Genomic DNA, 27,249 nt, shown 5'->3' with positions numbered 1-27,249 from the left:
GTTCAGATTTGTGAATCCAACCTGTGGATTCTACCACGGACCAGCTTTTCCCAAGTCACATGGATTTTGCAGACTTGCGGACCGTTTTTTTTACTTTCTGGAATTGTATGCAAATTTAGTCGTAGAAAAATATGTTAAAAAAAAACCCACTGCCCCAAAATGCCCATTTCCCACATAGGCTAAAGCATGAAAATGTGCCGGGGGGGGGGGGGGGGATTTGCACATTTGCACAAATGTAAATTTGTGCAAAGTCGGGAAATTGGAAAACATCTGATTCTGCCAATGAAACAGAATGAAAGGCACCTGACAATCTGTGCAATGCAGATGGAATGGATTTTACAAAATCTGTACATCCCTACCCATGACTCAGCGGTAGAGCACCTGCTCTGCACGGAGAAGGTCCCAGGTTCGATCCCCGGCTTCTCCAGATAGGCTTAGGAAAGAAAACTGCCTGAAATCTCGGGGAGCCACTGCCATTCAGCGTCAACATTACTGGGCTAGTTGGTCTGATTCAGCGTAAGGCAGCTTCCTATGTTCCTAAAAGTGGAAGAAAAGTGCCAGTGCTCTAAATCCCAGCATTGTTTTATATTTGCTGCTACTTTTCCCCTTCTCCCAGACCCTAAAAGTACAGGACGGGTTACATGGGCAAAGCAAATTTTTAATAAAGGAAATTGTTTCCTAGCTTTTGTTAGCATGGAAAAAAACATACCACAGCAGCTTCTGGAGGAGAGAGATATTCCAGTACGCATAAAAGTCTTTTATTTTCCTGGTTTCCCCCCCGCAGAATTTACGCTGCCGTTAGAGGCTAATCCCAACAGTTTCATCCATTCACAATGCATCACTGCGTTGTGCTCTCAAGCAGCTCTGAGTGCCATCTTGCAGGAGGAAAACAAAAAGAAAGGTGAAGCTGGAAGCCGATCAGCGGGCAAAAAGCAAGACCACTTCACAGTGGGCTGTGTGAGGAAAGAGATCTACGGGGACAGCCAAAACAGGAGCAAAAGGTTCTCCTGTAAGCTTCTTCCGGAAGTCTGGTGAGCAGCAAAACCTACACAGAGAACAGATATAAGCGAGGTTTAGCCTTGCTTTTCTTTTAAAAATACACACGCAAGAACCACTGCCCATGTTCCTCTTTACAATGCATGCAAATTACTAACTGTTGTATTCTCCTCACCTACAACTGTGTATATAGAGCCAACAATAAGCGTAAGGTGTAGGGTTTTGTGTGTGTGTGTGTGTGAAAACCCCTTTCAGCCTGAGGGACAAATTAAATTTTGGAGAAACCCGGGGGGGGGGCATTCCAGGAGTGGGTGGGCCTGCAGGTAAAAGAGCCGGGTTGAAAATACCAGCATATTTTAAGTATAACGCTCTCACTGCCAATAACTAAGCCTTAGGAGAGGCATTTCAAGCTTTTAAAATGGGGAAAACCCTGCGCGAAAGCCAGGAAACTACTAAACGATTGTCGTCCAGGAGAAAGGGGGTGGTGCCAGAGGAATGAGTGTGGCCCTTTCCTGGAGAGCCAGCTGGCACCTCAAGTGAGTTGGATTTGATCCGCAGACCTGAGGTTCAACACCCCAGCATAATGTATTGGACGTCTACATAGGAAATAGGAATTGAAGACCCAGCCCTTGGTGGCTGTAGAGGAAATTCACTGGAAGACCTTTGTATAGTGTGACACACTGCAGCTGCTTCCTTTATGCTTGAAACTCCTGTGAGACCTTAAAAACCAGGTCCCCTAGGCCTCTTTAAGAGCCTTCTAGCTTCTTGCCTGACTCCTTGTTCTTTAAACTAGTTAGGATGCTATGGCCTGGGAAGGCAGGGAGGATCTCTTCGGCTGTGGTCCACCTGCTAATATAGCTTATCTTTTGGGTAACATGAAAAAATGCCTAGACATCATGAGACCATCACAGCAGGTGTGATGGATTAGGGAGCTGTGAAAGACAGTACATAGACACGGGAGATTTGGGGTATATAAGTCCCTCCAGAGCGTCACTCAGTCGAGCTTCAGCGCAGACCGGGACCGCGGAGATGCTGTGCGGTGGCCAACTGGGGTCTCTCTGCTGTCATTGCCTGGGGCTCCTGACAGCAGAATGGAGGAGTAAGATATTTTGCTTAGTTTTGCTTTATAACATCATATGCTTAACTGTAATACTCTGCTATAGTTAATAAAGCTTTTCAACTCTTACTCCCTTGTGTAGTCATTGCTCTGCATCCAAAAAAGAACCTCCCTGCCTTTGGCAAAACAGTGGCCTTGCGTGTCACCTGAATGGCTTTCTCTTACTTCCTCCTATTGGGGAAGGCCCATCACTCAGAGGTAAGCCATGTGTCTTTACGTGCCAAAGGTCCCAACTTCAATCCTCGGTGCCCCCAGTTGAAAATAGCGGGCAATGTGAAAGATCTCTGCTGGAGACCCTGGAGAGCAGGTGCCAGTCATAGCACAGTAGACAATAAGACAGACAAATAAGTCAGACCTGATATAAGGTCACAGCAGTCACACAATGGAACCAACTGGCACAAGGCTAAAATAAGTAGAGTATAATACAGGCTTCTCCCACGTGGAGGCCTCTAGATGTGTTGGACTACAGGTCTCATTGTCCCCGACCACTGGCCAGGCTGGCTGGGGCTGATGGGAATTGTAGTCCAAAACATCTGGAGGGCACATTAGGGGAGGCTGGTGTAATGTTTTAAATGCTTAAAAATGTCCCAGTAACACCATAGGAATGACACTGAAATGATGACAATGGTTTTAGATCCAAAGTCGGTTTTTGTGTCATCAAGGGACAGACGGTTCTGGCCTGTCTTTGCATGAGACATGTCAGCAAGAAGGATCTGGGATGGATTTCAAGAAGAGTTTTCTCACAAACCAGAAAAAGATTTTGGAAATTCTTTGCAACGTAGGGCCAGATTTTGAGCCAACATCTGATTTTTAACCAAAGTTCTGTGTACAAGTGTGGGAAAGCTTGCTCAAAGGTACAAGGCACATACGTGGCTGCAGGGGCAATATAGTCTCAGTAATGCACACAGCCGTTTTTTAAAACCCTTTTTTAGGTCTGGTGCTCCAGCAGCCTCTGGCTATCAGAATCAAACAAAAAATAGAGAACTCCAGAAATTCAGTGTGATTAAGGGTGCAACCCTATGCCTGAGAAAAGGGCTGGATGTGCCTGATCTCGGAAGCTAAGCAGAGTTAGCCTTGGTTAGTACTTGGATAGGAGACTGCCTGGGAATCAGGCTTCCTGCACTGAGCAGGGGGTTGGACTCGATGCTCTTGTAGGCCCCTTCCAACCTTATGATTCTATGTTTAGACAGAAAAAAGCACAGCTGGCTGGGGAATGCTGGGAGTTGTTGGACTTTTTTTCTGTCTAAACATGCACAGGACTGCACCCTAAGGGCAACAACTGAGACTGCAATCCTAGACACAATTACTGGAGGGTAAATCCCACTGAACTCAGTGGGGCTATTCACACAACACGCCAACCCACACTCAGTGGTTGAGTGTAGGTTGTTTTGAACCATGGCTGTTTGCTGAACCATGAGTTATCATGTTGTCCGAAAGCAGCCAGGGTGGCTTGTTCACCACCCTGAACAACCCAACAACTAACCATGGGTTCTCAAGGTGGTTTGTTCGAGAAAATAAGCCACACTAACAAGCAACCCTGGCTGCATTCAGATAACATGATAATCCACGGTTCAACAAACAACTCACAGTTCAAAACAACCCACACCCAACCACTGAGTGTGGCTTAGCATGTTGTGTGAGCAGCCACAGGGGGACTTATCTCTACTTAAACATACTTAGGACTGTTCTATAAGGAACTTATGCTTCTGATAGCGATGATGGAGGCTTATGCCAGCCATCTCCCCAGCAAAAATCTGCATACAATGTTTTTTAAAAATCCAAAGTATATTCTGCTTGTGCCAGGAGTACTCTGTGGGTGTAAGCATTTGTTACTGTAACTGGAGAAAGGCAGTGTCTGGGAGCCTCACTCAAGAAAGTTCCTCATGGCTTCTCCATCAGGCTTGCAAGAAACGTAGACCAATGTTCGGATGGCCTCGCAGTTACGAATAGCTCTCACCACACGGTAATCTGAGAGAGCAGGAAAGAAGGGGAAAATAAACACCCTGGAGGTTTACAGAGAAGGGTTCCTACATTAAAACAAAGAATAAGATGGCCATCTTAAATATAAAGCTCTGGAGATGTAGAAGAAGCACCAGTTTCTCTAGATCCACTGAAGATCAGACAAAGTTGCCGGGTCGGGGGGGGGGGGTGGTCACATGTCACAATAGGCCAGGTTCTCCATGCTCATAAATGCTGTCCGATCACTCCTGCTGCAAGCAGGAGCAGCTAAACAACCACAGGAGTGGGCAACTTGTAGGCCAAAAAAATCTGGAAGGCCACAACTCCCCTCACCATTGGCTATGCTGGCTAGGGCTGATGGGAGTTGTAGGTCGAAACACCTGGAGGGCCACAAATTGCCCACCCCTGGTTTAGCGTGATGTCCAAACCTGAACCTCTGGCTTGTCTCTCTCCTGACAAGCCAGAGGTCCAAGTTTGCACACCACCCTGAATAAACCATGGACCAAAGGCCCATGGTTTGTTCAGTCACTCCTGTTTGCAGCAGGTGCAATCGGGCACACGTACATAACGTATGAATTGGGTCGCTGTTTTTGAACTGACGGCGAACTGTCAAACTTTAGCAGTGAGAGGATGCAGAAAGGAAAAAGGTAAAGGTAAAGGTGTCCCCAACCAGTTGTGTCCGACTCTAGGGTGCGGTGCTCATCCCCGTTTCTAAGCCGAAGAGCCAGTGCTGTCCGAAGACGCTTCCGTGGTCATGTGGCTGGCATGACTGAACACCGAGGTGCACGGAACGCTGTTACCTTTCCCGCCGAGGTGGTACCTATTTATCTACTTGCAATTTCTTGCTTTCGAACTGCTAGGTTGGCAGAAGCTGGGACTGAAGACGGGAGCTCACTCCGTCACGCAGCACTCGGGTCTCGAACTGCTGTCCTGCCGACCTTCCAGTCTGCAGTTCAGCGTCTTAACCACTAAGCCACCGTGGCTCATTCCCAAATCTGGTTGAGTTTCCTGAACTAGGATTTATGGGCACTTCTCGCATTGTAGGAAGTTAGCCATCCACATGAACCACGCTTGGGAGTGGGTATAGCTCACCGTGGAAGAGCAGGTGCTTTGCATGCAGGAAGGGAGGGAGGGGGGTCAGAATCTCAGGTGGCAGGACTGGGAAAGCCCTCTCTCTGCCCAAGACCAGACATGCTGCCTGGGGACGATGGGAACTGTAGTCCAACACATCCCAAGGGAGCATGGTTGGGGAGGACTGCTCTAAGCATTATGCTGCGCTGACTCAGGTGTGGTGGGCATCGTCTTGTTTGGAAAAGCTGTGGTCCAATATTTTAGACTCACACACATAGGCACATACACGTGGGACCCAGCAACGAAATGTTGCAGTATGGAGTACTTCCTGCTCATGATTCCAGCCACTCCACTCCAGTCTATTCCAGCTGTTTGACAGGCTGTCGGAAGCATGACTGAGCTGGGGAAGAGAGTGCATGGTGAAAGTCATCTCTGTGGACCTTCCTCCCCAGTATAATCACGCTGACTCAGCACAGCAGGGAGAAATGGAGGGGGACACCTTGGGCCTCCCAGCTGCCCTGGTATATATGATCCAGGCTGATACTTTCAGTCCACCTTGCTAGAAATCTAGCCTGTGCTGATCAGGGGAAGTTTCATTCTCAAGCTGAGAACCAATTACAATAAAATCAAGCTTGCTGTAAAGGTGAAAGCAGCCCAACCAAAGTGATACATGTTGTGTTTATTCCCTTTGCAGTTTTTCTTCAGATTTGGGCCTGAAAAAGAAAGAATTGACTTACGGAGTCCAGCTCTAGAGGGGTTTGCCACTGCAACAAGAGGCTGGCCATCTGGCCATGACATCACGAACTGAGGCAGGATGACCTCCGCCTTCCCAGTGTGAAATTCAGAGTTGGAGATTCCTGTGCAAAGAGAGTTGATCAGCCAGTGAAGGAGTTGCATGGTATACAAGGCACAGCCCCCCGCCACATTCCTTAAATGTAAAGACTGGATTTGCACAACACATGAACCCACACTCGGTGATTGAGTGTGGGTTGTTGTTGAACCATGGGTTAGTATGTTGCCTGAACCCAGGACGTTTTTTGTAGGGTGGCTTGTTAACCATGCAGTGTGGCTTATTATTCTCGAACAGGCCACCTTGAGAACCCATGGTTTGTTGTTAGGTTGTTCAGGGTGGTTAACAAGCCACACTGCATGGTTAAAAAGCCACCCTGAGGAAAATGTCCTCGTTCAGACAATAAGCTAACCCACGGTTCAACAAACAACTCACGGTTCAACAACAACCCACGAGTGCAGGCTTGCGTGTTGTGTGAACTCACAGAAAGAGATCAATCTTTCAGAGCTCTCCCTTAAAAGATGCTCTCTGTGAAGGGAGGAAGGGGGTTGCCCTAACTCCCAGCAGTGAAGGCAAGGATAAATGTTGCTTGGGTTGAACACCAACCCAGTAAGGTAGGCTGCCACCACCCCATACGTCCAACTCAGCCTGAACCAGGGGACACTAAGACCTTACAGGACACCCCTAAGACTTACGAAATAGGTGGTCAAAGTAGCACCTTCAGTTTCTGAGGCTGAGGCCTGAAACCTTAAACAGTACCATTAACCCAGAGGAAGACTCCAGATTTAGTACTGAGGCAATTTAGAATGAAGCACACAGACAACCAGCTATAAGTAGTAGTAAGTTTATTGGGAAAGGGATATAAAAGACACACAAGAACCAGAGAATGTTTGGAAACAATACTTCAAGGGAAACAAAGCTACATAAATCTGTCTATACATACCTAGGCACAGGTCTTCAAATAGGACAGGGCCCAGACAGACTTGGAGTCCAAACAAAGACAATGGGCAGCTGTAATCCACCCCCTGATTATATGCCCAAACTCCTGCCAACTCTAAGGTGATCCCTGTTAGCCAGTCACGGGCTGGCTGGAACAGCTTTCCCAGGCTCTAAGGAGTGTGTGCGGTAGTTCCTAGAGGAGTGCAGCTGAGATCACTCAGTCCAATTAACTGGGTTCCATTCTGACCTTGGGGCTAGAGACATCTCAAGATAACACACACACCGACGGTTTACCACTACTTGCAGCCCCAGCCTTGCAAAATGAAGCTTCATGCTGCTAGGACACAAAAAGAAAATGGAGTTCTTGATACTCTCCAAAAGAAAGTCAGGGAGGCAGACAGTGGAAGATCCTTCCTTTGAGGTTTCTGAGGAATCATTGGGTACATTTTAGCTACAGAATAGCGGGATGGACTAGATGACCCTGAGAGCTAGCTCCCCACCTTGATGTGCTGCTACAAGGATTTGAAGTCTTGTAATAAATACACCGATTCACAGTCTGCAACGCGTTTAAAGTGAGGTCTGCTAAGCAACAGCCAAAGAGTGGGAGGCGAATTCTGAAAAAGGGACAAGGTTGTCACTTTTTAAGGAAACAACACATGGTCCCAGTCTCTGGAACGGCTGGAGAGGAATAATTGAACATCACACTCCTCCTCACCGTTACTTGACACTCTCTTCCACCACATTAGTGGGGTGGGTTTCACCCCACATTAATGGGGTGGAAGGGTAAGACATAGGCTAAAGGGAGAGTTTTACCTGATTAAAATTTATGGGTGACATGCAAGTATTCTGGACAATGTGATGAATCTCCTAAAATTTCAGTATGTATTAAGACAAAAATAAACACTGCCCCCATACACAAAAACCTTATTAACTAGATTCAGCAACCAGCAGAACTCAAAAGCTATTCCTGGAATAATATGTGCAAATTAAGGTTTGATTTGCACGCATTGTTTTAACTGCACAATTTAGTTGCTTTTTTATTTGGGGGGGTTACTTCTCCCAGTCCCTCTTTTTGAACGTGTTTTTTCCCCTTTTTTGTCTTAAACACAACAAAGCTGGTACAAAGGGAAGAGAAATAAAATAAATCTTTCCCTAGAGTGGCTGGAATGAACCCCAGTCTGGGATGGATCAGGTCAACAAAGCCTAAAGCTGTGGTGGGTGAACTATTTTCAGCCCCAGGGGCAGATTCAATTTCAGAGGAGCTCTTGGGGGCCGCATTCCAGTGGCGGGCGGGCCAAAAGGGGCAAGGCCAAAAATGCCAGCATATTGTAGCTTAAAGCTCTTACGCCCTGCAACTAAGCCTTAAGAGAGACATTTCAGTCAGAACTCTGAAGAAGCTATCCAAAGTGCAGAACCTTATCCCAAAAATGGGTTCAGCACCTTGGAGAGAGTTCTGGCTGGTTCTGACTTAAACCCAGAATGCATTCACAGCCCCACTGAAATTAGAGCCACCAGCCTGCACTGGCCTGAGGTTCAACACCCCTGGCCTAAAGAATCTGGAAAAGGAACTAGCTTTCTGAACTAGACTCTTTGATGCTTACTACAGAGTCCTACACAAGCTTGACTGAAATTAATGGTGATTGCTCAGTGGCAGTGCTGGGTGGTTTACCCTCTTCGTCAGCATCTGATATCAGAAGAGCTGCAGGTAGGTACTGAGTAAGGACTTCTTCTCTAGCATATACTGCATATTTCAGGCATAGGCAACTTTTTGGGCCCATGAACGCGTTTAGCAATTTAAGAAACTGTCGTGGGCACCACCACAAAATTGCTGCTACGGGAGGCGTGTGGCTGGCCACAACAGACACGTAACCTGCTTGCACTCCGTACAATGCTGAAGTGGGGTCTGAGACACAACACACTAAATGACTCACTAAACGACCCACTTTTCACAGTTTTTTCTCCCTTCTTTTTCTTGGTGGCTACCATCTTAATTTCCTAAGAATGTCTCTGAGCTCCATCATGTAGCCCACAGGCATTCATGGGAAATGAAGATGGCAGCTGCTAAAGGCCCTCACTTTGCTTAGAAGTGAGCCCAGCTGGCAGTAACAAAATGTGTCCCTTAAAAAAAAAGTTTGGGAGGGGTAGGACATGTTGGGGGGCACATTGGGGCCCACAGACACCATGTTGCTACCCCGATGCATTTTTATCCCTCCCACGTCAACGTAAGGTCCATCTGAAAGCCCTTCTTGTTCAAGTGTACAGAGCTCACACCATTGAATGTGGCATTCCATCTGGCATCTTCTACCGCCTGATCCACCACCTCGACACCAACAACTCTCGAGACTTGGTCAGCCAGAGAAAGACCAATTGCACCTAGCAGAACAGAGAAAGGCACCTGGATGAGTTCCAGAACCAAGAGAAGAGACTACTGGAATTCCAAGAGAGATCAAATTGTTAATGGGAACATTAACTGTGCTGGTTCATATTCAGTTAAGGTTAAAACCAGCCCATCGACATTGGTTATTTTCTTGGGTAACTCCGACGAGGAATTAGGTTCATAACAGACAACTGATTTATACCACTTATTTATTTATAATCATATTAGTCTTCTGCATTTTTCTGAAAGCAAGAGACAAGGTAGCTAATAACAAAGCAAGACAGAAATAAACAACTAAGATACAAATAAAAAATTCATTTAAAGAAAACTGAAATGCAATAAAAGAGCAGATAATTCAAACGATTTAAAGCAGTCAGTAGCAACGAAAAGAACAAATCCTAATGGTTTTAAATTAAATCACCGTGGAAACAAAGCTGTCCTTTAGTGCTTGTTTAAAAGTGAGCTCTGAGGGCATCAAATGCCCCTCATTGGGGAAGCTGTTCCACAATCTGGGTTCCATGATCAAAAAGGCCCTTTCTCTTGTTCCCACCAAACCTCTCTCAGTGGTGGGACCATGAGAAGGAACTCAGAAGCTGAACAAAGTTCCCCAATGTTTGCTAGGATTCTCACTGCCCAGCCTTTGAAAACAGGCAGGGATTCCATCTACTGCCCAATAGGAAGCAAAATGTTGGTCTTTATTGAATTGCTTGAAAAACTAAGGGAAGATGGAAATTATGAACATAAAATATAGGCGAAAAATATTACTGTAACTGAGAAGTTAACTCTGTACTGGTGTAGGTACAATAGGCTCAGCAAATTGCTGTACTGAAATTCTTATCCCTTAAGGATATGTAAGGAAATTGATGGTAAACGAACATAGTATGTACATACATACATATACACACATGCATGCATGCATGCATGACCGAATTTTAATGGATGTACTGCATATGTATCACATGATGTTGGAGTGGGGTGATCTATATATTTTGTAATTTCAATATATTGCTAATAAAAATTAAGAACAAAAAAGAGAGTGTGTAAGATATTCCTTAGGAACATAGGGGCTGGGTTCACACAACTTGACAATTCATACTGAAGATTGAGTGTGGATTGTCATTGAACCATGGGTTGTTGTTGAACTGTGGGTTGTTGCTTCATGTGAACCCAGCTGCGCTAACAAATCATGGTTTGCTAACCACGAACAACCCATGGAGAGAACCCATGGTTTGTTGTTTGGTTGTGAACTGTGGATTGTTCATGGTTAACCAACCACGGTTTGTTAGCGCAGCTGGGTTCACACAACACAACCCACCGTTCAACGATGCATGGTTAAATGGCAACCCGCATTCAACCCTGAGTACGGGTTATCGTGTTTAACCCAGCCAGGGAGTCAGACCATGGGTCCACCTAGCCCAGTATTATTGGCAACACTGGCTGGCAGCAACTCTCCAGGGTTTCAGGCAGGATTCCTTCCTAGCCCTACCTGGAGATGCCAAGGACTGAACCTCGGGCTTTATGCATGCAAAGCAGGTGCTCTATCACACTGAGCTATGGGTCCTCCCCTACATCCCCTTTATCCTCACCACCTTACCAACACACACCGGTTCCACAGCAGATATCAAGGAGAACAGCGTTCCTGTCTGCACCACTCAATTCTCCAATGGTCTGGTACAGAACTTCCGCCCCACCTGTATTGACTTGGAAGAAGGCATCTGGAGAGATACGAAATTTCAGGCCTCGTATCTCTTCGAAAATATGTGGTTCTCCGTAGAGGAGCTGATAGGGGGCCTGCTGGTGGGGGGAGTGAGTCATGGTACTACAGGGAAACAGAAGCAGGAGACCCATTAAGCCAGGGCTACATTCTACTGACCAAGTGTGGAATTGGCATCATGTGCAAAATTCAACAGCACGAGGTTCTCAGCTTGCTTTGTTCCTTGCTTGCTATTGCACAATTTCAAGCTTTTCTCTGAAACTGTAAGAGCTAGAAACTTGCCCGGGGGAGGGGGTGCATAAGCAAGAAAGCAAGCAAATTAAGATCCCCAGTGCTGCAACTGGAGTACTGTGTCCAGTCCTGGGCACCACATTTTAAGAGGGGCATTAGTAAACTGGAGCGTGTCCAGAGGAAGGTGACTGGGATCGCAAAGACGTCTGGAAATCAAGCCCTCTGAGAAATGGATGCAACAACTAAGTATGTTTACGTTGAAGAAGATCTGGTTTAATGGGAGGCATGGTATCTGGGGGGCTGTCAAACAGAAGAAGGAAAAGACTTGTTCTCTGTTGCTCCAAAGGGTATGACTAAAACCAATGGGTGGAAATCGCAGGAAAGTGGATTTTGGGGGAGAAATTTTCCTAATGGTAAGAGCTGCTTGACAGTGGAACAGACTGCTTCGGAACATGGTGGGATCATTTTCGCTGGAAGTATTCAAGCAGAAGCTGAACAGCCATCTGTCAGGGATCCCAAAACAGAAGAAAAAAATATTCTCAGGTGCCTGAAAAAACTTGTATTATGCCCAATGCATTTCGGAAAGGAGTTTCCTTCCTCAAGTAACTAATTCCAGCCCCTAAGGAAGAAAAGTCCTTTCTGAAACACACTGGGTATAATAAAAGTTTTTTCAGGCACCCGAGAATATTTTTTCTTCTGTTTTGGGACATGTAAATACCTTCCCCTCTTGCTGTTTTCTCCATCTGTCAGGGATGCCTCGGCCCACTGCTGCCCTAGAGCATCCTGTCTGCAAGCTCCATTCATTTTTTATTCAGGTCGCTTTTGCCTCTAGGAGAGCAACTGGGGAAGCCCGGAAAAATACCTCATGGGCCGGAGTTGGCCCAGAGACCTCCAGTTGCTGACCTCTAGACATGCTGGGAATGGATTGTTTTAGAGAGGAAAAACCCTCTTAAAGTGCAATCCTATACACGTCTACTCAAAAATAAGCCCCACAGACTCCAGTGGGGCTTATTCCCAGGAAACTGGGTATAGGATTGCAGCCCCAAGCAACTTCTATCAAAACACGGTGCACCAAGATTAAGGAGACCTTCTTCCAAGTTATGTGTTATGACCCCTGTGCAGCAGAGGATGCTGATGAGGACAAGGCACAGGGTACTTCCTCAGGGATAGGACAGTCAGTGCCTTATTCAGGGCCCTCCCAGACAGAGAACACAGCCTGGCCATCCTCCTCTGGCACAGAGGATGAGTCCTCAGCAGAACCTCCATCTCCCCAGACTAATAGAACTCTCAGGCTACAAAATCAGGTGAGAGCCCTTTAACAATTCAGTCAGCTCCTTTAAGAGTGGTGGAGCTGACCACATTACAGGTCTTGTTAGCCTACATAAGGCTTCAGTTGGCTCTAGCTACCTGCTGAGACAACATCCTCCTATAGTCCTAGCAGGAGAATGTTCCAGCAAGCAGGACTCACTCGGAGCTATCCAGGGTCCTGCTTTCTTCCTGCCTTGATCAGCATTCCTCCTCTGATCTGCATTCCTGCCTTGAACTTCCAACAACTTCCCCTGTGAACCTCAAGGAATCCTGGAATGGGACATCAGCATGTTTAGATCCAGTATGTCAGTCCTTTGATTTCAATGAGACTAACTTGGCTTAAATCTTAAGTAACTTGGTTGTGGATCAAATTCTGGAGCTGCCGCAGGTAACACAATATCTGATAAGCTCTGGGGCATACAGCAGTCCCTTCCAATGTGGAGGCAATTTACCTTTCCTGGAAATAAAGGGAGGTCAAAGCACAGACTGCTCCAGGCCCATGAATGAAGAAGTCCTTGACCAATTCTTTCTGAGTGCAAAGTTCCTCCTGTGATGAGCAAAGAAAATGGAGTGAACAAAGACTCCATCAGTGGATGTTGCTTAATCCAATGTTCATGCCACCGCAGCTGCTGTGCTAGTTTCTGTAAGCTCTTAACCATACAGATTTATTTTAATTTATTCTTCACACCTCAGCCAAAAAGGCTCCCAGAACAGCTTACAGATCCATAAGAACAAGCCAGGTAGCTCTTCACATTCAGAGTTCACGTCTTCTATACTGTAATGATGGTGATGAAGCCTGTCATGCTGAGTGGATGAGCTGCCCATATGTCACAGAAGGGCTCTGCTGCCATTGGTTGAGCAGCTCAGATCCTGGAGAGGGATTGTGCAGGCATAACAGCCTGAGGAGGAGGTGGAGGAGGAGTCAAAGCATCTAGGCAAGAGCTTAAGCCAGGAGGCCTAGAAGAGCCAGGCAGCTTAGAAGGAGAAGTCATCCAGAGGCAAGAAGAGAAGGCCAGAGAGAAGTGCTTAAGAAGGGACAACAAACCAGGAGAGAAAATAGGCAGAGGAGAGATGCCCATGGCTGACAGCCATAGAGACCAGGAAGGTTAAGATTTATGTATAGATTCAAAACAACCAGCCACATATTTATGCAGCCAATGTATATATTCAGAAAGGAAGCTGTTTGCCTAGTAACAATATAACCAGGAATCCAGCAAACATTTTCCGAGGGAGATCGTTTTTGTTTTTTTTAGTATCTCTTTTGTATTATGGAATGATAATGAATCTGAAACAGCTCTGAATAAATTAAAAGGTCTTGACAGAGAACTAGGTTTGTACCACAGCCATCTTTGTTACAAATTTGGTGTAGGCATATATTTACCCATCGAGGCAGGCAAAAGAGACAAGAGAAGAGTTAGAAGCTAGGAGGTTTGGATGCACCAGGCTAAGTGGCCAAAGTTATGAGAGGGGGGTGGGGCTGGGGGCGTAATCTACTGGGCTAGTTATATTTTACACGTATGGCTTTTAATAGGCTCATTGCATTTTGTTAATATTCTGGGCCCCTCTAAGGAGTTGTGTTAAAAAACGGGATGCAAAGTCACCAAAAGAAAAATAAATATTTAAAGGATTTGGGAGCCTCCTCAGCTGAAGAGCACGATAAAAATGCTTTTAAAAAGGTAAATGCATACGTAAATTGGCAGCTTCTTCCCACATAAGACAATAGCCAGAGTGAATGCAGAATGTATGTCCACACTTGGTTTTGCAACGTGGTAAAAAAATAAAAAATAAAAATCAACCCAGGTCAGAATTTAGAATGACTTGACTCTTTGCTGGTGCAGACACTATATACATATTAAGGAGACACTGATGCACAGCAAAGCACGACTCTTTGTAGGTCAGGGGTGCACAACCGTTTCAGTCTTGAGGGCCACATGCAATTGTGGCTGGGGGAATGGGGGCTGCATACACACACACACAAGTGCACAGGTTTGGACACACACGGCCCAGCAATCCTGATACACTTTGCTCTTTCCTTGCTGCTAGCAGCGGCAGGAAGTGAGCGATCTGTGTGAGGATCTTTGGGAGAGGGAGCAGAGAGTACAGGCGGTAGGGAAATCAGGGTGTGGGTGTATTCAGCAGCAGTGGGGGGGTCAGGGCACCCATGGGGGGCTGCAGCAAAGGCCTTGGGGGGCAGCGAGTTGGGTACCCCTGCTCTAGGAAGACTCACTCATAGGCCAGACCTGATCTTCCAGCCTCAATGCTACTCACGGGGCTTAGATTCTGCGGGTGGAAGGTAATGATAGCCATGGCGTCTCCTTTCCTGTTGCTTCGCACAATGACCTCCCGCCAGTGACCCCCTGTGTGAAACAGAAGGCAGGGATCCAGGGAGGATTGACAGAGAAACTCCTCGTAGCACTACATTAAAAAATAAGATTGGATCAGCAATGTCACACCCTCAGTCCATCTAGCCCAGTACTGTCGACACTGACTGGCTGCGGCTCTCCAGGGTTTTGGGCAGGATTCCTTCCCAGCCCTACCTGGAGATGCTGGGGATTGAACCGGCGACCTTCTGCATGCCGTGCAGGTGCTCTACCACTGTGCTATGACCCCTCCCAAGTCATCAGTAATCTCAAGTCACGGCTGTCTTTGCTGAATCCAGAAAGGGACCATTCCCGGTTTCAGAATGTGGGCAAAAAGTATGTCTTCTGCTGAAAATGCAGAACATATCATTGGCCTTTCCTGAGACTCATGCCACCACCTCCTTACCTGGGCTACCTGGAGGTGGGCTGGAGGCAAGTTCAACAACTGGTTGGCTCGCACACAGACAATATCCCTGCCTGCAGAAATGGGAAAGAAGGATATGAAGAATATTAGAAGTGGCATGCTAAATCAGATTAAAGGCCTATCTAATCTAGCATTCTGTTCCCACAATGGTCAACCAGCTGCTTATGGGAAGCCCACAAGCAGGATATGGGTGCAAAAGCATGCACGCACGCACGCACACACACAACTGCTTATGTTCCCCAGCAACTGATGCTTATGGAGCGGAGTCTAAAAACTTGCCTTGACCGTCTCCACCCAGATTTCGCTGACGACTTACAAAGCAAATGGGTGCAAGCACTGGATGCTGCCTTCTCAGCCCCTACTCTTTGTTCATTTGCCCCACAAGATCAGGTGTTTGTTAGGAATGATGGTGCTGGACTGAGGTGGGGTCCTTCATCTATCACTGAGGCCACTGGACCTGTGTCATACAAGGTTCAGTGTGCAAATGGGTGAGTGTGGCATTGCCATGTTGACTAGCAGCCCCTGATAGCCTTCTCCTGCATGAATTTGTCTAATCTCCCTTTAAAGCCATCTGAGTTGGCAGCCATCACAACATCTTGTGGCAGTAAATTCCATAGATTTAAAATATATATATAAAATTAATAAACTACATAATCAAACTATCAAATGCATTAAACAAACAACCTTACAGTCAAATTCATTTGAGGAGCATCGTTAAGCTTTTACAAACATATCAATAAATCACATAAAGGAGTGGTATCTGTTTAAGTCTTTCCAGAAAGAGCAAAGCTTTTCCGGGGGACATGTTGCATCTTGATTCAAGTTCGAATGTTCAATCCATGGTTGGCATATCTCCTAAAAATTGTTTACAGTTTGGCATAGTGGCTGTGTGAAGAAGTACTTCCTTTAATCTTTCCTGAATTGCCCACTATTCAGCTTCATGGAATGACCCCACTGGGTTCTAGGATTTTGCACAACAGTAGCAACAAACAGCCAACTCCTGCAACTGATCTGCAATTGACCTCCTCTGCTATTGACAGGAATAAGGTTTTAAACTACAGGGTGTTAGATTTAGGTTCAACAGTAGGAGACACACTCAATACGCATGAGGCCAAGTCTGTTGAATCTTCCTGTTGCCCCGTGGGAGCTCAGAGTGTGGCCGAACCAACAGTCCCCTTCAACTGTGCATTGCAGGGAAAGGAGATCAGTAGCTGTGGGCAACCTGTCTTTCAGTAGCCAGGGGCAAGCAAGACCTGTTTCACATGGTGGTCCTGATCATGTAGTTCAACTTCAACTTTGCCTTCGATAGCGAAATGTTCTAGATATTGCGGTGAGGGGGTGGTGGTGGAAACATTCAGTTGTGCTAATTGCACATATTTAATTGAATGTCAGTTGCTAATAGAAAAGTGTAATTAGTGAAATGATGGGATGGAGCCAGAGTGGCAAGGCACACGCATTAACAAAAAGCATCTCAACTCTGCTCCAAGGAATTGGTTTTTTACACTCACATTACTACCATGCCATTTTTATACACCCAAATTAATGTTAGGCAATTTTTAAAAATACCCACATTAATGTGATGCAAATGGATAACGTTTATGGCAGCCTGCACAACGGAACTAAGCAAAGGCATCAGAAACAGAAGCCTCATGCTGAAAGTACAGATGGAACATCGATATTATTGACCACAGGACTCAAAAGGGGCTGCTGCTTCCATTTTGTGTTCCGTAGTTCCATATTTAGTTTATTTAAAGGCCCCTATTTTAGGAATCTCTGCAAAGGCAACACAGGCTAACGTGTTGTCCTTCTGAGTATTATAGTATCCCAGAAGAAACTCAGTTTTGTTTTGTTTTTGTTAAAGGGGCAGAGTTGCAATGCTTTTTGTCAATGTGTGTGCCTTGCCACTTTGGCTCCATCTCATCATTTCACTAATTATTATTTTCTATTAGCAATTGACATACAATTAAACAAGTGCAACTAGCAGAATGTTTCTGTGTCCCCTCCACCCCCAATATCTGGAATGTTTCCTTATCCAAGGGAACAGTGGAGATGAATTTTTGCTCTAGGCTACAGCCAAAGTTTGGTGGTGGTTTGGTAATTTGGGCACCTGCTTTTGTCACATAAATCATATAATGTCCCCCTTTTTGGGGTGAAAGGGTTCCTGAATTATGAATGAAAGAAAGTTCCCAGAAGAAACGTGCAATGTTGCCAGGGAAGAGAAAGGCCAAAGAATTGGGAAAAACAAGGTGTGTGTATGTGCGAAGCTGACCGGAGAAACATGAACAACAAGAATGCAGTTGGTCACTGGACTTTGGAAAAAGAAAACAATGGACAAAGAAACTTCCAAGCCTACAGCCTGAAGCAAAGGTCAGCTGAATGCCAGTAGGTAAGGTGGCAATCAAGCCACCTGAGGAAAGTTGATGTCCTTTAGCCTCGATAAGATGAACCCAATTAATGTACAACCAGGACACGTAGTCAGCAAGCGACTGTGCGAAGACTAGGGAAAGAAGATCATTTAAGATACCCTAAAATCAGCAGAACTCTGAGGAAGATCGGAACACCAAGAAGCAGCTGCAGGCGGCATACCTCCTGTTTCCTTATATACGACCTGACTGGCCATCAGGTTCTGTTGCTCCAACATGGGTAACTATTTGAGTGAATGTGGAAAGTGTGCATGGATTGAATTGAATTGCATTCTGTCTAAATGAAGGTATTCTAGAAATCTGCATTTGGATTTTGAGTCTTAGTATGTACCTCACCTTGTAATCCCAGCTACCTATTCCTTTGCATGCAGAAGGTCTGGGTTCAACCCCTGGCATTTTCTGTTAAGAAATAAAATAAAGGATCAGGTAGCAGGGGAGGGGAAAGATGCCTCTCTCTCTCTCTCTCTCTCTCTCTCTCTGCCTGAAAACCTGGAGAGTCACTGTTAGGTAGAGGAGACAGTAACTGGTCTAGATGGACAAAACAAAACTCTCTTGGCTGGGGATAAGGAGAATTCCTAAGTAGCAACTTTTAGTCTTGCCACATACCCTGTACTGACCTTTGCCAGTTCCTACATAAAGACCCACAGTTTTGGGGTTTCCATCAGGTCCTCGGTTCACAGAAAATGTAGATTTGTTCCTGTAGCCATTGACAACAGGCTGGAAAAGAGAAAGGACAGAGGTGAAGCCAGGAAGCGATACGTAACCATGGAGAAAACCAGCCCCAGAGGGTGTGTGGGTGTGAAAACTTTTCACATGGCCAGGACTGTTGAACCTTAGGCCTATGGGCCAAATCTAGCCTGCATAAGGCCCAATATGGCTCTCTGGGGTTCCCAGGGATGGAGAGCAGAGGCCAAGAAGAAGTGTCTTCTCCAGGGTCACTGAACAAAGCTATGGCAGAGGCAAGATATGCCCTGCGGCTGTTCCAGATAGAAATCCAGTTGTCTACCTTAGGCCTGGCGCCAGTCAAGTTAAACTCTGGAGGCCTCTCGGAGTGAAATAAGTCACCAGCAACCATTTTGAGAGACACCGTATGCCAGTAGATTAGACCAAGTTGGCTCCAGGTCTGAAGAGGCCCTCAGCAAAATGCCTTCTGGGAGGTCCAGGGCAACTGTCAAGATCCCAGTAACCTACCAGGGTCCACCAGCCCTGCATCCCTTTTTAAACAGTTTTTTTCCTGGAGCTCCAATAAGTACCAGGTAGCTGGGTTTAGAAGCACTGCCATTTAAATTTCCCATGATACCCTGGGGTGATGCTACTACACTGAAGCATTAAAATGGTGGCTTTCACTCTAAGGGGCCTAATTCTGATTGGAGTGTTGCTGCTGTTGCCATGTGGGGATGGCACAGCGCTGATTTACAAGAGGACCTCCCAGAGGGCATTTTTCTGAGGGCCTCCTCAGACCTGGAGCCAGCTTGGTTTAACCTAGTGGCATACGGTGTCTCTCAAAATGGTTGTCAGGGACTTATTTCACTTGGAGAGGCCTCCAGAGGCTAAAAGCCAACCTCGACTGGCTGAGAGCACATCCATCGGTTGTTTAACCGGAATGTCGCATCCCTGGAGACATAGGTTCCTTTCTAAATACTCACTGAGGGAATGACAGGCCGCAGTGGGCAGCACATCTCACCCTCTACCTGGGCGACCTTCATGGGATCTGCACCTAGCTCCTTCAGGCGAGACGCCAGAGCCTGCAAAACCGTCTTCAGTTTCTCGTATTTCACCTGGCGTAGACACACACATGCACAATAAAAACGGCTTTGTCAGTGAGGTTATGTGGCATGTTGTGAAGGAGGGCATGCACACCAACCCTGCAAGGTGGGCCTCTGTGAAAGGCTCTGTCCTTTTATATCATACCACCGCCTTTCAGTGATGCCTCTGGCTTGTGTGCTGAAGAGAGCTCCCAAACCCTACGGCAGGGGTGGGGACATTCAGCCCAGGGGTCAAATCCAGCTCTCCTGGAGTAGCAATGCTGCCCTCCGGGGTTTCTCCTTTCCCCGGCCCGTTTCGCCCAACCACTGATCGGTTGGTTGCAGTTTCCTAGCATTTGTGCAATTATTTCCCCATTCTAAAAGGTTGAAAGGTTTTTCCTAATGCTTAGCTACTGGCTTTAAGCTAAAAAATCCTGGCATTCCTTGTATTGTGACCCTGCCTTTTGTGCTCACAACTGGAATGCAGCCTCCGAGTGCTTCTTCAAAATGGAATTTGGCTCTCGGGCTGAAAGAGGTCCTCACTCTTGCTGTACAAGTTGTTAATGTGAGAGACGAAGCAGTGCCTGTTGAGTCCCCAGACTACACCGAAAAGGGTTCAGCCATTTCCTCTCATCCACGCTTGCATCAGCATAGAGCATAAATCAAACTTTCAGGCACGCGGAGGAATATTCCTTGGGTGATCAAGGTATACATCCAATTTCAATTAAGAAGCTGGGAGATCAGAGAGAAATCAAGCAAAGCAGCAAAATCATACAAGAAGATAAACAAGCTAGGCTTCCAGATGCTTTGGATTTCAACTCCCATCCACCCTAGCCAGCACGGCCAATACTCAGGAATGCTGGGAGTTGTAGTCCAAAACACCTGGAAGGCACCAGGTTGGGGGAAGCTTGGCCTATACTTAGCAATTACAAAACCAGGGTCCAAACCAGTGGTGGCTGGTGACTCCAGAGTTCCAGAAAAGCAGTGCTTCAATTCTGGGTTTTAGTTACCACCAGCCAAAACTCTAAAGATGCTGAACCTTGCCCCTAAAATGGGTTCAGCACCTTGGAGAAGACATTCAGAGTCACTAGCCACCACTGGTCCAAACTTACATGTGAGCCGGACAGAGCCTCACATGTGTCCACTGGAGGGCAACATCATACGGGAGGCAACTCTGTCTTTATTTCGGGAACTGGGGGAGGGGGGGGGTTGACTGACAAGAGAGAAACTAGTCCTCCAATCAGGTTTGACCCTGCCGGGTTGGCCAGGCCCTGACAGGTACGTGGAAATCGGCTATTAGCGCATTTCCAATTGAGAGCAATTTTTAAACTTTAATTTATTATTACATTTCTATCCCACCTTTTTTCCTCCTCCTCTCCATTTTATCCTCACAACAACCCTGTGAGGTAGGTTAGGCTGAGAGTCAGCGACTGGCTCAAAGTCACCCAGTGAGCATCATGGCTGAGTGGGGACTAGAATCCAGGTCTCCCCATCCAATACTCTAACCACTACACCACACTGGCTCTTTAATTAAATTAAACCGAGCATTAAAACATTCTGTGGGAATGTTTCTCTTCCTGCTAGACTGTTTCGCTTCTTGACCGCTGGCCATGCCAGCTGGGGCTAATTTTGCAATTGTTTATTTGCTGGTGGCGTGGCAGCAGCAGGACTCAACATGTGTGGAGGTCCCGGGGGTGGGGGGAAGGAAACTGGCCCCCAGATGGCCCAAGGTTGCCCACCCCTGCTTTAAAAGGCATGGGCCACTGTTCCCCCGACCCACCATCAAGCATAATCAAGGGCAGGGTCACGGCTGCTTATCTTTTAGCCACCATAGGTGACAAATCAAAGGAGAAATCTCAGTAAGGCATCTTCTAGGGGTTGTATCCAGTGTTAGTCTAAGTCCCATTCACTTCAATGGGTCTACTCTAAGTAGGACTAACATTGGGCACAACCCAAAATCTGTAACAATTAGGCTTCTAAAGCTTTACTTTTTTTGACTTATAACAGACTTCTTTTGAGGAGAGCAGGGCAGTGTAAACCTGGGACACTGCCATTTCATTCTCACAACACCCCTGTGAGGTAGAACAGGCTGAGAGAACGTGTCACCGGCCCAAGGTCTCACTGAAGGTTCTCAGCTGAAGTTTTAGGTTTCAAATCCAGGGTCCTCTGGCCCAGGTCTCATCTCACTACTCGCCACTTGCTCTGTATGTAGCACACCTCCCGAAAGCCCATCTTACCTTCAGTTGCTCCTCATATGGGAGTCGATACAGCGGGGTAGCAGCAATGGACAGCCTGGCAAACACAATACAACAGTGTTAGAAAGACAGACAAATCTACTCGCTTCCCAGATGTGGCAAACCTCTGCCTAGGCCGGGGGTGTGGAACCTCTTTCAGCCTGAGAGCCGCATTCCATTTCAGAGAAGCTCTCAGGGGCCACATTCCAGGAGTGGCTGGAGCCAAAGACAAAAGGGGCAGGGACAAAAAATACCAGCATATTTTAACTTAAAATTCTTACCGCCAGTGGCTAAGCCTTAGGAGAGGCATGTCAACCTTTTAGAATGGGGGGGAAAAAACAGCACAAAAGCCAGGAAACTACCAAACAATCGGTGGTTGGGGAAAAGGAGGTAGAGCTGTCTAGGGAAACCAGAGCGCTGGATTGGGACCCAAAGGAAGCCAGTTCTGGCCGCTGAGCTTAAGGCCCTGGCCTAGGCACTGCACATCCATGGCCACTTTGTATGAAGACATGTGCCAGCTGAGGCTTCCTGATGAGTGCGGACATCCCCCTCGAAAAGGAGGCGGGTCTCTTTTCAGTTTTCTGTGCTGGAGTGAGACCCACCTAGAGCTGTGCGCAAATGGCCTCTTGAAATTCCCCACCCTACTTGTGGGCGGAGAAATTTGGGAGACAATTTCACTGAATTTCTCCAGGGAGAGGAGAAATTATCAATAGTTTCTCCCAGCTAGGGCTCCCCATTGGCAGGGCTTGTAGCGCAGCTTCTTTCTTTTTGGGTAAGCGTTTTTGGGCTGCAGCAGCATCAACTGTCTTGGCAGGCCGGCCCCCGGTTTGCATCCACTGCAATGCGGGTTGGGGCAGTGTTGTGTCCAGCTCCAGGGATGACGTGGAGTTAGTGCTCTGCCAAAACCTGTCCTCCAGTTTCCTGAATTTTTCTCCCCCCATGAAAGAAGCGTCCATTGGTCTGCCTCATTCAGGATGTTTTACAATGTATTTTTGTGGTGTTTTTGAGTTCACCTAATCACAGCTAGCCTCCCAGGCTGCCTGCATATCCTGATCTGAAAAAGCCCCATGGGAGGAATTACCTCATGGTGCCTTAAACTGGGCTTCAATTGAAGTGTAGGAAGCTGAGGCAGCTACAGGCTGCCAGAGAGATGATTGTACAATGAAAAACAGGACATTTGCACTCACTCCTCGGCCACCTCCTAAGTAAGGTAAGCCCAAGAAACCCAAACCCAGCCCAAGAGAATTTCTTAGGGATTTCTTCACCGTTGAATTTCTTTTCGAAAGCAATTTCTCTTCTATCAAACTGAATGAGAACGTTTGGAAAAAATGTGGGAGAAATTTTTGAACCAGCACTAACCCACACAGCCTTCATCAGCACAGAGCTACACCAAAGGGCTGAGGAATGAGCATAAAGCGGCAGGCCACGGGGCACCAGAACTGCCCCTCAAATGGACGGCTGACGCATTCCATGGCCGGCACCACCTCTCTCTCCATACATGCCCTTTGACTCTGGGCTGGCAACTGGCACCAGCAGTGGGGAGTTGGGAGGGGGAGCTAGATAGTATCCACCAGTGGGCTAGGTTTAGTGAGTGTGTCAGCAGTCACTGATTCTTTCCATGTGGGAAACTCATCTGGCGTTAAGTCATACAACAAAATGTTGCTGGAGAACTACTCATGGAGAACTACTGTTTAGGTGTTTTTCTACATGATGCTTTTAACAAGCACCTTTACCGAGGCTTCTGTTTCCAGATTCTTTGTGGAATTAAGCTTGGCTCTTTTACATGTGTTTTTCCCCAGGGTTTTTCTTTCTCTGCCTTTCTATATGTTTCATTACACAACCACTAGATGGCGATGTGATATAGCAGAATTGTGCAATTACACAAGAGTCTCATGCTGCCATTTCTATATAATACCACACTTTCCTCGATCAAAAAAAAAAAGCCGGGGAAATGGTTGCAAAGAGCAGGAGAGGCCCTGGAGGAGGAGGACATATTGTAAAGGACCTGCAACCTACTGTGAATGAGCAATCACGAGCATGCAACAAAAGCCTCACATAGAAAGGCTCGAGGATTCCAGCCACCGCACTCCATTCCCGCCCACATGCAATGGTCAGTCAGCTTTTGTGCCCACTAGGCTCACACAGTCCTCACTGGACTGTTTTTGGGATGCCCTCTCTTATCTTCCCCCCCTAAAGACCTGTTACTTCTGCAAATTTTGGGGTTCCCCCAAGAGTACCATTGCTTATGTAGCCAAAATGGCACCATCCACACACGAAAAAGGAATGGCACCTCTTGGGTGTGGATGGTGCCTTGACTACATAAGCAACGGCACTCACAGCCTGAACATCAGAAATAGAGGGAATGATCCTCCATTGAGCACAGAAGACTCGTATTTCAGTGTGTGCAGAAACTGGCTCATTGGAAACGCATCACCATCGAATGAAGATCCTCCTACCTCTCCTCCCAGGAAAGATCCTGGCCCCAGGAGCTGTTTCTCTGCTTCAGTTTCTTTTCATTCCATCTCCTTTTCTTGGGCTCAATTCTTCCATCTCCTAGTTGTTTCCAGTCCTCAGGAACTGTTGACAGAACTGCCCGTCTCAGATTCGTCGGCTGACAAACTCGCAAGTGTAACAGCAGTCTCCGTCCAAACTTGACAGCCATTCCTTGGAGACAAGGGGCTGGGATCCTCGAGGTGGTGAGAAGCCTCTTTACTCCCCTCAGTTACATCACCTTGTTTGAACTCATACAAGGCTTCCACTTGCAATAAAAGCATGAAATGGAAGCATGCATTAAAACAAAACAAACAAACAGCTTCTGAGAGCTGCCTGCACATTTCATTTTTAAAGCAGCCTTTCACCAAAGTTACTAATTCATAATGTTGGTGTGTTTTTTTAACTAACAAAGCAACTTACATATACATTTTTGCAGTCATTTGAGGTCTTGAAGAAAAAAATCCAGTTTAGGGCACAATCCTACACATGTTTAGGCAGAAAAAAGTCCTATAACTCCCAACGTTCCCCATCCAGTTATCCTGGCCTGAGAACACTAGGAGTTGTATGAGTTTCTTCGGTCTAAACATGCATAGGAATGTGCCCTTAGTAAAGCTTCTTTGTGTGATCAGCTAGATGTGATTCCTGCTCACTGCAGGCAACCAACGGAGAGGCTGTTTGTTAATATTTATGAACAGCTTAACATTTAATAGTTAAATGTTAGAGCCAGTGTGGTGTAGTGGCAAGAGTGTTGCACTAGGAGCTGGGAGATCTGGGTTCTAGTCCCCACTCGGCCATGGAAGCTCACTGGGTGACTTTGGGCCAGTCACAGACTCTCAGCCCAACCCACCTCACAGGGTTGTTGTTGTGAGGATAAAATGGAGAGGTGGAGGATAATGTAAGCCGCCTTGGGTTCCTTGCAATGGAAAAAAAGCGGAGTATAAATGAAATAAAATAAATAAATAAATAAATAAATAAATAATAGTGCTTTAGGGAGCAATCCTATGGCTGCTAGTCAGAGGCTAGGCGGCCACAGGATATCTGGCTTTGTGGAACCGACCTCGGAGCCCGTGCTTCTCCCGGAGAACCGACTTCCCCACCTTCTGTGCTGCCTTGCAGGCAGTGTGGAAGAGCACCGTGCCCCGCTCTTTGAAGAGGAGCATGGAGCAGCCAAAACGGGGTGTTCCAGGGCAGGGAAGGCAGAAATACCGGTACGACACATCCTATGTGTCATCCAGCAGCCTCCTCCCCCACTCCACCTTCCCACAGCTAGACAGCTGAAACCGGCAGGAGCAATTCCCTCTGTGCTTCTCCTGCCCTGCATTGGATAGGCGGTCGCCTCCGAGTTCGGAGGTGGCCACCTACCCCCATAGGATTGTGCCCTTAGAGTATTCAAAGTGCTTAATGTACAGTATCTCAGGAATCAGTAGTACAGCCCTGTAAAGTAGGTCAGTATGAATAGACCCATTTTGCAGATGGGAAGCTAGGAAATAATAACTGGCTTAAGGCCACTTAGCACCTTCCTAGCGGAGGCAAGATTTAAGCTTGGAATTTTCTGGATTAGAATACAGGCCACTTATCAGAAACAGTAAAATTTCAGCCATGTCAAGGTCCTCCTCCATGTGCCTCCTCCGAGAGAGGCTCGGAAGCTAGCAGCGAGAGACAGGGCCTTCTCAGTGGTGGCCCCCTAACTGTGGAAGGATCTCTTCGACAAGGTCTGCCTGGCACCAACACTGTTATCCTTTCAGTGCCGCATTTTTATCTCTTTTCTGAGGCATTTGGCAGCAGGTCATCAGTTCTTAATCAGTCCTGGATTTGTCCTTTTATGGGTGACTATTCAATGTTGTTTTTAGATATATGTTGTCCTTGTATATATTGTTTGTTTGTGTTTTTATATGTTTTTAAACTTTTACACTGTATTTTAATGTTTTCCACTATAATTTAATGTTTATGTTTTTAATCTTTGTAAACCACCCAGAGAGCCTTGGCTATGGGGCAGCATAGAAATGTAATTAATAATAATAATATATTTGCATGGAGCTTACATATGTACAGAGAAATACGCACAGGACTCTCTCGGCACAGTGAAGATTCTGGTGTTCCTGGGGTTCCCAACTGAATAAAAAGCAGCTTGAGCCTAATAAGACACAAAGCGGCTATTCAGCTGGGAGTGATTGATGGGTTGCCTACAGGGTCCACAAATTGCCCAACAAAAAAAAGAGGTCAGTACTGCCCTTCTAAATAGCCAATAGAAAGGAACATAAAGGAGCAATGCTATGGTTTAGACAGAAAAAAAAGTCCTACAGGTCCCAGCATTCCCCAGCCAAGATGACTGGCTGGGGAATGCTGGGAGTCGCTGGACTTTTTTTCTGTCTAAACATGCATAGTGCACTAAGAAGCTTTAAAACGCACACGCACACACACACAACTCCTGAGCTTTATTCCAGGTGCAGCATCCAGGCCACCCCGATGCCCTCCAATCGCCATGCAGACTAGTCGTGTTTGGCTATCCGTGGAGCGTTCCTAAAATCCATTGTGCAGGGCACGCCACCCATCCTTCTGGGGTGAACTGAATGCATCCCAGTGGCTAGTCTGAAATGCAATATATTCCTGACTCCTCGGAAGGAATGCGCGCATTTCCAATCACCGCCCTTTCGTTCTAGCCTGCCCTCCTCGTTCGCACCACGTGCGCTAAGAGCCCCACTGAGTTCAAGCGAGCGCCCTCGCAGCTCGGTGGCCACAGCTCAGCCTTCCCCCAACCTGGCGCCCTCTAGGTGCCTCGGACTACAGGGCCCGCTATCCCAGGCCAGGACCCCCGAGGCTTACCGGGGATGATGGGCCCTGCAGTCCGAGGCACCTGGAGGGCGCTAGGATTGGAGCCCTAGCCTCGGAAGGCACAGCAATGAGCCCTGCGCCTTTATGCGCGCTGCTACTTGGCCCAAGCAGGGATCGCTTTCAACCCAGGAAGGGTCGCAAAAATACCTGACTTCCCCCGAGGCTTGCCCTTGGCCCAATCAGCTTCCCAGGAGTGCCCAAAGTCTGTGTTTCCTGTTTCCCAAAAAGAATCAACC

General features: G+C 46.9%; 1 protein-coding gene across 7 annotated transcripts; it reads right to left on the bottom strand.

Annotated features, from left to right (window-relative positions):
• Window positions 1-639: 639 nt before the first annotated feature.
• TRMT2B (tRNA methyltransferase 2B) lies at window positions 640-27,249 on the bottom strand. 7 transcript variants are annotated; one of them, XM_084813842.1, is made up of 14 exons: window positions 27,161-27,235; window positions 26,224-26,315; window positions 24,145-24,446; window positions 21,692-21,746; window positions 19,356-19,487; window positions 18,327-18,426; window positions 15,269-15,339; window positions 14,771-14,917; window positions 12,955-13,049; window positions 10,854-11,068; window positions 9,144-9,245; window positions 5,881-6,000; window positions 3,982-4,081; window positions 640-1,045 (listed from the first exon to the last, which is right to left on the bottom strand). In XM_084813842.1, the coding sequence occupies exons 3-14, from the start codon at window positions 24,348-24,350 to the stop codon at window positions 919-921; spliced, it is 1,470 nt and encodes a 489-aa protein (XP_084669968.1). In that variant the 5' UTR covers window positions 24,351-24,446; window positions 26,224-26,315; window positions 27,161-27,235; the 3' UTR covers window positions 640-918. The 7 variants fall into 7 exon arrangements, with proteins under 7 accessions (XP_084669968.1, XP_084669969.1, XP_084669967.1 ...); XM_084813843.1 differs by having other exon boundaries at window positions 15,269-15,335; window positions 18,323-18,426; window positions 27,161-27,212; XM_084813841.1 differs by lacking the exon at window positions 26,224-26,315 and having other exon boundaries at window positions 27,161-27,249.

This window comes from Heloderma suspectum, chromosome 9, assembly GCF_057233095.1.
Source record: "Heloderma suspectum isolate Gila_16-S chromosome 9, 16-S_ref, whole genome shotgun sequence".
In the NCBI taxonomy this organism is placed as follows: Eukaryota; Metazoa; Chordata; class Lepidosauria; order Squamata; family Helodermatidae; genus Heloderma; species Heloderma suspectum.
Note: the sequence above shows the minus strand (reverse complement) of the source record. Positions and strands in the feature narration are given on the sequence as shown.